Source organism: Brachyhypopomus gauderio, chromosome 6 (genome assembly GCF_052324685.1).
Source record: "Brachyhypopomus gauderio isolate BG-103 chromosome 6, BGAUD_0.2, whole genome shotgun sequence".
Classification (NCBI taxonomy): Eukaryota; Metazoa; Chordata; class Actinopteri; order Gymnotiformes; family Hypopomidae; genus Brachyhypopomus; species Brachyhypopomus gauderio.
In genome coordinates this window covers 374,989-386,404 of record NC_135216.1, presented here as the reverse complement: position 1 = coordinate 386,404, position 11,416 = coordinate 374,989, and the positions used below count along the sequence as shown (strand labels likewise).

The 11,416-nt window shown below is 42.1% G+C and overlaps 1 protein-coding gene across 2 annotated transcripts in view; it reads left to right on the top strand.

Moving 5' to 3' along the window:
• The first annotated feature begins 5,254 nt into the window (after positions 1-5,254).
• arhgef2a (Rho guanine nucleotide exchange factor (GEF) 2a) overlaps positions 5,255-11,416 on the top strand; it is a 58,377-nt gene continuing 52,215 nt past the window's right edge. Inside the window, exons 1-3 of one of the 2 annotated variants that reach the window (XM_077007975.1) lie at positions 5,255-5,530; positions 10,233-10,339; positions 10,644-10,861. In XM_077007975.1, coding sequence (XP_076864090.1) covers positions 10,304-10,339; positions 10,644-10,861 — 254 coding nt within the window. In that variant the 5' untranslated portion in view covers positions 5,255-5,530; positions 10,233-10,303. Of the gene's footprint in view, positions 5,531-7,202; positions 7,222-10,232; positions 10,340-10,643; positions 10,862-11,416 lie in introns of those variants that run through there. The other variant, XM_077007976.1, reaches the window with a different exon arrangement.

The following is an 11,416-nucleotide window of genomic DNA, read 5'->3' as shown; positions in this document are numbered from 1 at the left end:
TTACATTTACATTTACGGCATTTAGCATTTAGCTTACATGAAACACACACACACACACACACACACACACACACACACACACACAAAGCTAATCTCAGCATGTGATTTAGTTCTATGATCTGAATAATTTTGCCATACAATCTCTTTTGATCCTTTGGGCCTTTAGTGTCTCAGTTCAATCATATTTGCACATTCATTCATTTATCTATTTCACTTCATTTCGCTTTTAGGCAGTGGCGCAAAAAGGGGGTTATGCAGCATATGTGACGCATGGGGGCGCTGCACCAGAGGGGGCGCTGCACTAGAGAGGGCGCTGCACTATGCAGCCGGAAAATTTGATGCCTGAAAGTTATTTTTAGGCCGCATTTTCTGTGAGAGCTGTTTGTTCATGTATGATAATACATATAAAAAAACAGAAGCACAGCACTAATCAGGTGCCCATCCACTCCTTCCCCTCTACCCTCCTGTCACTTCCTCCCAAACACAGGCGCTTGAGAATGCGCCCCATAGGGAACGCGCCCAGGCAAGTGTTTTACTCCTTTCATAGTACGTTTTAAACAGGGGCGGACTGGCATACATTACTACCGGGGATTTCCCTGGTGGGCCGATGGGTTAGTGGGCCGCCGGTGGTTTAACTCAGCCCGTGGAGGAGCCATTGCCGCGCACTGCGGCCCCGGCTCGTAGTCACGCTGCTGTTTAACGGTGTTATTACCTCCCCTGCTCCAGTCAGGCAAACCTGCTCAGCGTGCAGCCGTGGACTGAGCCTGTAAACACATGAACGAGTTGGACCGCGGCCGTGGACTGAGCCTGTAAACACATGAACGAGTTGGACCGCGGCCGTGGACTGGGACAGCTGATGCGGGCTGACGATATGCAGCGGAGATCAGAAAAAAAAAAAAAACAACTTGTCCCAGAAAAACCAGGCCGGACCACGAAAACATACAACAGCTGTGTCACTTATTAATACAAGTAGTCACGAACTGGAAAAGCCTTGTCCATACTAATGCCACATTAATTATATCTCCCTGTTTGTATCCCACGAGTGACAAGTCAAGAGAGAGACGCCAGTTGCACACTGACACTGCTGAGGTTCTAACTCATCATGTGATCCCTCCACGACACGGTTGATACTACTGAAACGTGAAAAAATAAGTCTGCATTGCCGTAAAGATGAAGCAGTCTAAGCCAGGGTCTAAATAACCCATGAAACGTAAAGGTGGAAAAGCTGAAAAGCTGAGAGAGAAAAAAAGAAAAGCTGCAGAGGTTTTACTCACTGAGTGAACAATGTGGGTTTCAGTAGCTTTCCAGTTGTTTTTGCCCTTTATTTTGTCAGGGTCAAGTTGTTAGGTTTGTTAGTTATTTTGCTATGCTATGTGGCTTTGTAATCATATTATTATCATATTAAGTAATATTGTCCATATGACAGTAAAAGCTGTCATATACACTACATGCCATGTATAGATTCATATACAGTATATATACACACACACACATACATACTGTACAGATATATATACAAAATTGGAAGAATTTGCATTGTGCACCACTGGATCTTAAGAAGGTTGTAAGTAGAGCTTCATTCAATGCTAAAAGAAGAAATGGGACCAAGAGACAAAAGATTTTGAGGAGCCAATTTCTTGTAGACTGCATTTACACTCAAACATGTGTTTTTCAGCTGATCAAAAGTTTAAGACCACAGCTTTTAAAAGCCAAAATCTGCCAAAAATGTAATATATATATTAGTGGGCCAGTCTGTCAGGAACTCCCGGGCGACTTTTTCTCCCCAGTCCACCCCTGGTTTCAAAGTACAGTTTTTCTCGTCTCGCGCATGCACACGATCTGTGCCATAGTCCTAGATGATTAAAGTCAAAGTCAAATTTATTTATGTAGCTCTTTTCACAACACATGTCACAAAGCAGCTTTACAATCGTATGGGTCCAGATCCCTAATGAGCAAGCCAAAGGTGACAGTGGCAAGGAAAAACTCCCCATGATGGTGGGGATTAGGAAAAAACCTTGGGAGGACCAAGACTCAAAAGAGAACCCATCCTCCATTGGGCGGCCCATTAGCACAAGTCTGTGGTGCGCAGGGTAGTTTTACAGTTATAGTTAAGGTTCTTGTTCCCCGGCCAAGTAGTCACAGTCCCTTCGGTGCAGAGGGTGAGCCTCAGGTAGGAGCTAGCATCAGCATGACCTCTTGTGGCAATTGCACCTCCAACCCCGGCATCAGTACATCCACCTTCATCTCCCAGGTGCTTGTAGGTGCTTGCATGGAATCGTCTTGGGTAGAAGCATGCAAAAAGATAGACAATACAGACTGAGTAGTGGACATCAATTTAAACCACCATTGATTTAATCGTACATAGCTCACGTGCCAGTGATGAGCATGTGGCTCCGGCAGGCTAATCTATAGCAGCATAACTAAATGGAGGGGTTCAGAGGTGACCACAGGCATGAGGGCTCACTGAGACATTGCTTTCTAGTCAAGTCATTGTCTGATGCCATGACACAGCTGGATGACAGCATCAACATCTCAGATTACCAGAAATTTCAACGTCTGGGGACCCCGATCCCCACACCTTACAAAGAGAATTTTAACTGAAGGCTTGGTTAAATAGGTGAGTCTTAAATCTAGATTTAAAGACTGGAATTATAAGACGAAGGGTACGGCAGGCGTACCCCTAATCAGGTCATTTTTTTCTGTCGTGGTGCACCTGCAGGGTGTTAAAGATGGAGAGGCAGAAAAAAAGTGTCAGGGGCACAAAACAGAAACCGGAAGAAGCAGAGAGAAAAAGATGTTGTAGGGGTGAAGAAAAGCTTCTCAAAGTGGTTGAGAGACAGCAGGTAGGTCAGTTTATTATGTCAGTTTGTTAAGAGGAGGCTTGTAAACATTCAGGTTAGCTTTAGCTAAAAGGACAGGTGCTGTATTATAAAATAGATCATAACAAGTAAGCAGTGGTGTACACAAACCATGTACTTGAGTAAAAGTACAGATACCCAAGGTAAAACGTTACTCCAGTACAAGTAGTCCTCCCTTTAGACTTCTACTTGAGTAAAAGTACAAAAGTATTGGCCTTCAAATGTACTTAAGTAACATTCCATCAGTTAGGCTCTATCATTAAGGCTTTAATATCTTGTTATCTCTATACCAGGTATCACCAAATGGCGGACCGCGGTCCGGATCCGGACCCGAACGCCGTCCTGTCCGGACCCAATCACATTCCTGATTAACTGGATACGGACCCAAATGCCAAAAATTTTTTAACGGGAGACTATATTTTAAACCGGAGAATTTATTTTTAGACGAGTGTTACGTACGTTCACCACCCATTTGAGTGTTACGTTCGCCCCCGCTCAACAACTTTCGTTCGCCGCCCCCCCCCCCCCCCCCCCCCCCCCCCGCTCAACAACTTTCGTTCGCCACCGCGGACCCGGACCTAAGGTCTGAGCTATCTGCCAAAAATGGACCGCGGAAAGATTTAATTGATTACCCCTGCTCTATACCATGACTCTTGCATAATCAACTAATTTATGTGGACATGCTCGACTTTTTGTACACAAATATTTTATTATGAATTCTATGATTATAGTGTTAGTTTTTTTGTTTATTAAAATTATAAGCAGAAAACACAGAAGGCATGTCACTATTTGGTAGGACCAAGTGGCTATGAAGTAACATTTTGCGAACAAGCAATATTTTGGTTCATACTTGTATGCTGTTGCATTACAGTTAAACTGTACTTGCAGCACAGTTGAACTCAACACTGATTGGTATGCGTGCTTTGCGCTTCGTTTGTTTTGACATTACTTGAACAGATGAAGCCTGAAGTAACAACAGATTTCGCATAATGTACTGGAGTAAAAAGTAAGATATTTCACTTTCAAATGTAGTGGAGTAAAAGTAAAAGTTACACAAAAAGGAAATAACACACACAAAAAATTTACTTAAGTACATTAACAAATTACATTTAGGCTTTGTTACTGTCCACCACTGCAAGTAAGTAGATTGTGAATCATAAAACTAATAAATTATAGAACAGGGGTTGCCAATGCTGTTCTTTATATTACATATCTGATATTCTGCATCTAGAAATAATTTTACAGAGACACAAAGAAACAATCAAATATCCACACTTCAAGTGACAGCTATATTTAAAATGTTTTGGAGTTCGCCGACCCTAGACAAGTGTTTTGAAGGGAAGAGATCATCCTGAGATTCTGATTTTGCTCAGTTTTATTCAAAAAAATATATCTGGAGACAACTCTCACCCCAAGGGATACAGCAATTGTCTACTTTCACATTGTCACAAACAGTAATATATTCTCCACAACCCCACCCAGTTACCCTGTTACTGGGCAGATAATATCGGGGTGTCCCTGAGGCAAATTTGAGCAAATTTGTCTCAGATGCAAAGTCACTCATGAGCTAGTTAGTATGGAATTCCTTGTGTGCCTCATAGTTTGGCATGACTTTTTGTTAGAGATATAAACTTTACAAGCAAGGCACTACAAGCAGCAGAAGTGTCAATGGACACAGCCATTAGGTTAATTGAGTCTCTGAAAGAATTTTTGCTCAAGTATAGAGAAGAGGGCTTTCAGAAGTCACTTGACATTGCATGCAGGATAGCCAGTGAAATGGATGCTTCTCAAGGAATTCAAACAGTTCAAACAATTCAAACAAACTTTAAGTGCATGGATTCAATGTCATTGTTGACACAATCCTGCAAGAGCTGTCTGAGATGTTTTCCAATCTTTAATTGTAAATTTAAATTCTTCATTAAGATGGAGCACATGACAAAAGCTGAGCTGGAGGAATCAGTGATATGCCCTGACTACCTGTGATGTTTCAAGAGCATGTTTGCGTACGCCTCAGAAAGTATGTAGTTGCTCCCCTGCTTTAAGGTCTAAATGACCTTTTAACATCGTCGCTTGCAGCTATATTTGCAGTATTGAGTGGTCTGGGTTCGGTTCGTGGTCTGGTCCGCTCTGTGTGTAGTGTGGAGTTTGCACGTTCTCGCTGTGCCAGCGCATGTAAGGTTGATTTGTCACTAAATTGTGAGATTGTGCGTGCGTGTGTGTTGGCCATGTGGTGGACTGGCGACCTGATGAGGGAAAGTCGAACTAACACGTAGTTTACCACCTTTTACTAGTTCGTGAGCTTTTACGAGTAACACGTTTAACCGTATAAGGTTGACTTAGAATGTGACGCTAACTTTGTGGGCGTGGCCATTTCGTTTACACTACCCACGACGCGCGTGAACAGTTCGCGGGGCTCGTGAGGCTCTTAAAGAACACAACAACAACAACAACAACGTAGTTTACCTGTTCAGGTGTTTGGTAACATTTTCTGAAGATTCTTCTTGAAATTTCTCGAAGCCTCAATAACCTGTTTTTGATGTATTTATTTTACTGAACTGCGTGGAATTTAGGAAGCGTTCTCAGAAAGAGTTGGAAGAGCGGCGTCTTTTTATCCGACGGGTGAACTTGCAGTCAAACCATCGAGAGATTGTTTGCTACATGAACGCTGAAAGGTACACTTGTCTTCAAAATGAAACAGAACAGCATTGTAGGACACCCTATTGTGTTATATGTGATGCGCAAATCACTCGAACTAGAGGATTTTGACATATTTGGCATAGACCATATCATTTTTGTAAAATAAAAGTAATTAGCCTACATATATATACTTTGAAAAGGTTGAAATTTCGAATAATTAAAAACCCGAGTTTTAATTTCGCGAAAATATATGTTTCTTGACCAGGACGTGAAAAGTTAAACACACAATTAAAGATAATTAAAAAGACTAACACTATGTCTTCAGGAACTTTACCTATATTGTACCTTGTACACATATGTGAACCACCTGTACATTATTGTCCACAGTTTCACCACAGGTGAGTATCAGATAACGACAGGGGCAAGCGCAGGTCCCCGTGTGCTCTAATTTAGTAAGAAAGTAGGCTATATGCGCACGTTTGGGTGTCAGTGTGTGAAAAAGACAAAACATTACCCTTGTGTTCGGTGTTTGGTGGCATGGCGAATTTTTTTTACTTACGATTAATTTTGTGTGTGAGAGGATGTATTGTGTTTGTACCTGAACTACTACTACTACTACTTAAACCTTCTGCTCCCTGACATTACAGGGGGACAGTGTGTCTGAGCAGTGCTGTTCTCAAACATGACCAGAGAGAGAGAGAGAGAGAGAGAGAGAGAGAGAGAGAGAGAGAGAGAGAGAGAGAGAGAGAGAGAGAGAGAGAGAGAGAGAGAGAGAGAGAGAGGAGAGAGAGAGAGAGAGAGAGAGAGAGAGAGAGAGAGAGAGAGAGAGAGAAATCAGAGGAAATGGGAACAGAAAAATTTGAAGTATTGTTGAACCCATGAGAACCAAAGGTGTTACTAAAGTGTTGAAAACCTATTGAGCCTTTTGTTGGTGTGTGGTGCTCTTGAGTGTAAGTATGGCTGATGAGTGGTATGGGTCTATACATTTTACTGCATATCTGTGCTAAAGAGAGCCATAAATGGCAGGGAAGGTGTGTGGGATGTCCTGAAAGACGCAGACACTTGGGAGATGTTGGCTGGGGGATGGAAGCTTTACATCAGGGCAGCTGAGGTTACAGGCATGGAAATTATTATTCTTTATTAAACAATTTTGTTCTCTCGAGATTTTTAAACTACTGATTGATTTTTAATACAGACAATCCAGTTTCTTATATATCATATATCCCATATGTTGATATATATATCTAAATACTGTTCCAAAAAAAAAATGAAAGAGGCACTGATAGTCTGGGAACGAAGTATCTTAAGAATTATGTTATGATGTGTTTAGTACAGGAAAATATTTTGAGGAAGCTTGACTTAGCTTTTCCTTTGCATAATTCTGCTGTCTCTGAGAGTTTACATCTTTTGCACTGGAAAAGAACAACCACAGAGCATGTATTAAAAAAAACAGCATGCATCTGTACCCACTGGCTGAAAGGAATCATCCCGAGTTCAGTCTGAGTGTGACGCCCTCCTCTTGGGCTGACCACTCCCACAAGCACACATGCCCACCTCCTGAGTGAATAAGAAAGAGAAGAAGAGAGAGATAAGCAGAGGCAGAATAGAAAGAGGGAGGGGGAAGGCATGTTTATGGTCACAGAGTGAGTGACGGCCCAGGAGGAGGCCAGGGGACTGGATGTGTGTGAGGAGATCAAAGCCAACCAGGCATCTCAGGAACAGGGAGGTAAGCAGTCTTCCCCTTAGATTGACGATCAGCCACTGATTCTCCTTTGAAGCAAGTCCCAAAGGTTGTGAACACAGGTGTAATAAAGGACCTTTACTATTTTGTGAAAATAAAAATAGTGTTTATTTCTTTATTTTCATTTTACCTTTTTTCATTTTACCTTTGACTTTAACACTATTGTCTTCAGGAACTTTACCTATATTGTACCTTGTACACATATGTGAACCACCTGTACATTATTGTCCACAGTTTCACCACAGGTGAGTATCAGATAACAACCTTTTGACTTTATGCTAAATGTTTGTAAAGATGTTTTGAATTGATACTTTCAGTGTGAACATTGTCAGACAATCAGAGTCCTGGAGATGATTCTTGTCTTTTGCAACTGTGGTTTTTCTTAAAACCTTCATTGAAAAGACGTTCAGAGGTCTCTGATTTTGATGCTAATTTGGTTGCTATGGAAACCAGTGTATGTTGAGTCATGAATCGAGCACAGTGTCCTTATGATACACCTGCAGTCTCTGCCAACCCGAAATACACGTGTGTGTGTGTGTGTGTGATCCTCTGTAGGTGTAACCCTGTGTGTTTGTGTGACCCTGTGTGTGTGAGATCCTGTGTGTGTGTTTGTGTGTGTGTTGTGCTGAAGCCCTACAGTCCTCAGTGACCCTGTGTGTGTGAGATCCTGTGTGTGTGTTTGTGTGTGTGTTGTGCTAAAGCCCTACAGTCCTCAGTGACCCTGTGTGTGTGAGATCCTGTGTGTGTGTTTGTGTGTGTGTTGTGCTGAAGCCCTACAGTCCTCAGTGACCTTGTGTGTGTGAGATCCTGTGTGTGTGTTTGTGTGTGTGTTGTGCTGAAGCCCTACAGTCCTCAGTGACCCTGTGTGTGTGAGATCCTGTGTGTGTGTTTGTGTGTGTGTTGTGCTGAAGCCCTACAGTCCTCAGTGACCCTGTGTGTGTGAGATCCTGTGTGTGTGTTTGTGTGTGTGTTGTGCTGAAGCCCTACAGTCCTCAGTGACCCTGTGTGTGTGAGATCCTGTGTGTGTGTCTGTGTGTGTGTTGTGCTGAAGCCCTACAGTCCTCAGTGACCCTGTGTGTGTGAGATCCTGTGTGTGTGTTTGTGTGTGTGTTGTGCTGAAGCCCTACAGTCCTCAGTGACCCTGTGTGTGTGAGATCCTGTGTGTGTGTTTGTGTGTGTGTTGTGCTGAAGCCCTACAGTCCTCAGTGACCCTGTGTGTGTGAGATCCTGTGTGTGTGTTTGTGTGTGTGTTGTGCTGAAGCCCTACAGTCCTCAGTGACCCTGTGCAGCGGTGAACTCTCCCTTTGTGAGCAGTGTTTGTTCTTTGGGAGAGGGACAGTGTGTGCATTGCATTAGAATTATGATGGATGGATTGTGCATGAAGGAGTGGTGGACATTGAGAAGGGAGAGGGGGGAGGAGAGAGGGAGGATGAAGATGTTAACACTGGCACAAAGGGAAGACATTCACAGAAGCCTTACGTAAACTTTATCTGTTTTGCCGCAAGTTGTTCTGTTTTTGTACAGACACTCTAAAATGTCTATAAATAAAAGATTTTAAAAATTTGGCAAAGCCCTGTTGTACATCGTATCATGCAGGCACAGGATATGTTACATAATCCTCTTATTGGGGAGTGTAAATGAAACACTGGAATGTTGGAAACCTCAGCTGCCTAATTTGGAACTCAGCTGAGGTCTGTGGGGTGAACTGAGATGGAGATGGAGTGAGAAAAGTATAGTATAGAGAAAAGGTATAGAAAGGGAAGAATGTTTCAGGGAGCCGGGAGGAGAAGTACTGGATACAGAGGCTGAGAAAGAAATAGAGTGAAAGAGAAAAGGTGAAATGGAGAGAGAGAGATAAAGGCATCTAGTCTGGAACAGGAAGAATGTGGTGTGCTGGGAGGAGACACATTCTGGCTGCCTTCCTGGTGAGATAAACGTGATTACTTTATTGAAGCTGGTGCTGCAAAAGGTCAATGGTCACAATAATATTATGACAATGCTGTTGTCATGACAGCATTTTATTCAAGCAAATTATTCTATGGTTGTAGTGACTTACCTTGTAGATATCTTCAGATGCAAGAGTGTCTACAGCTAATGTGTGTTCTGATGAGGAATGTCTGATAAGGAATAATAATAATTATTATAGAAATATATATCATCATATCATAATTTTGTGTGCAAACAAACTTAGTGAAATAAACCTGATTCTGATATTTTACTTATTGTGAGTTTTTAATGAAATGGTTACATGAAAGAATAATTTGAAACACTCCTCTCTATCTATATCTACACATCTTCCTCCATTGTTACCTCTCCCAGTGTGTGTGTGTGTGTGTGTTACAAAGGTGTGGTATGGAGCTAATAACAGCTTTATCACTGGTCTGTTTGCTGACTGTGCAATTAAAAGAGTCTTTGAGACTTTGCATACCATGCAATACACAAATGCTTATTACTAAGTAGCCTACTGTTCCTCAAATAGTAGTTTCAATATTCTTGTAAGAATATGTGGAAATGCCTTGCACTGTGAAATTGTCAAGAGTATAAATCATATCCAATACTCATTATGTACTTACTGAAGGTAAAATGGAAAGTAAAAATACAGAAGGTATTCCAAAAAAACAAAACAATACCATACATTCAATAGAATAGCAAAATAAGAAATATGAGTGGGTTTAAGTGTTACAATTTTTAGATGTCACTGTAAAATATTGTCATATGACACAAAAAATGTCATACACTATGACACAAAAAATGTTGTATACACACTCGTTATAATGAAGAATAAAATTCTCTAAACATCATTAAAACATTCGTTTCTGCCAGCTACTTTTTGTGTCAGTGTCTGCAGTTCCCTCGCTTGCCTCTAGAGGTCCATGAAACTTTTTTGCTTGTCATTGCCATTAATGTGAACTGTACATTCGATTGTTGATTGTCTTTGAATAATATTACAGCAGGAAGTTCAAGCTGCATTTACTTGATCTGTTTTTAACCCTTAGGGTGCCAGGCAGTGTGGCAAGGTCATGCAGTGTGGGAAGTATAGTGGGATCTGTGAAGACACTATCTGACTATGGGCCCTGACGAGTCATCTGATCTAAGAGACATGGTATGATGAGACTGTCTTCCAGTCTTGACATAGGAGTATCTCAATTAGACAATTTAATATTTAACTTGTAACACCCCTAACTTCTTTTTTTATGTTTTAAGTTAACAACTCATAACTCACTAATGAGACACTGTAATAGCCTACATATGTTATGTAATAGCCTAAATATGTTACTGGCAACATATTTAGTTTTGCAAACTATATCTCTCATTCTCTCTCTGTCTCTCTCTCTCTCTCTCTCTCTCTCTCTCTCTCTCTCTCTCTCTCTCTCTCTCTCTCTCCCTCTCTCTCTCTCCATTTCTAGATGTCAAGTGCGTCTCCTCCCTGCCCTAACTCACCAGGCGGCTGTTTTGGTCCTCCTTCCTGCTCTCCTGTCTCTTCCCCACCCATCTCACCAGGGTCAGGGGTCGTGACCCTCCGCTCTTCTGCCACCCGCCTCCTCCTCCGCCCTGACCCCTGGAGGAGGCACAGCTGGGAGCCGGGTGCAGTGGCTCCGGGATACCCGGCCAACGACACTCGCAGGTACACAAAACTATGTCATCTGTTGCTGTAGGTCCACTGTGTTATATCAAGACCAAAGTCAACGCAGCTGTCTACCAGGAAATGTTAGGGCACTTCATGCTTCCTTCTGCTGACAATCTTTTTGGAGATGGAAATTTCATTTTCCATCAGGACGTGGCACCTGTCCACAGTGCCAAAAGTACCAATACCTGGTTTAATAACCACAGCATTACTGTGCATAATTAGCCAGCAAACTGAACTGACCTAAACACCATAGAGACACCAAACACAATCTCAAGAGTGCCACAGCCTGATTGCCTCCATGCCACGCTGCAGCACCGACCAAGTTTTGAGTGCATTTACTGTCCATACTATTCAGTAGGCCCCAACATTTCTGATATTTTTTATATAATTGTGACGGGCAGGGTGAGCGAAAGTAAATGGAAGCGATCACGCCAAGTCTCAGGGAAATAGGATGGTTTAATATGTAAAGTGCGCAAACCAAAACCCGTGAACTGATCCGAATTAAGGATATAATAACCAGCAGTCAACTGGTACAAAGACAAGACATATATA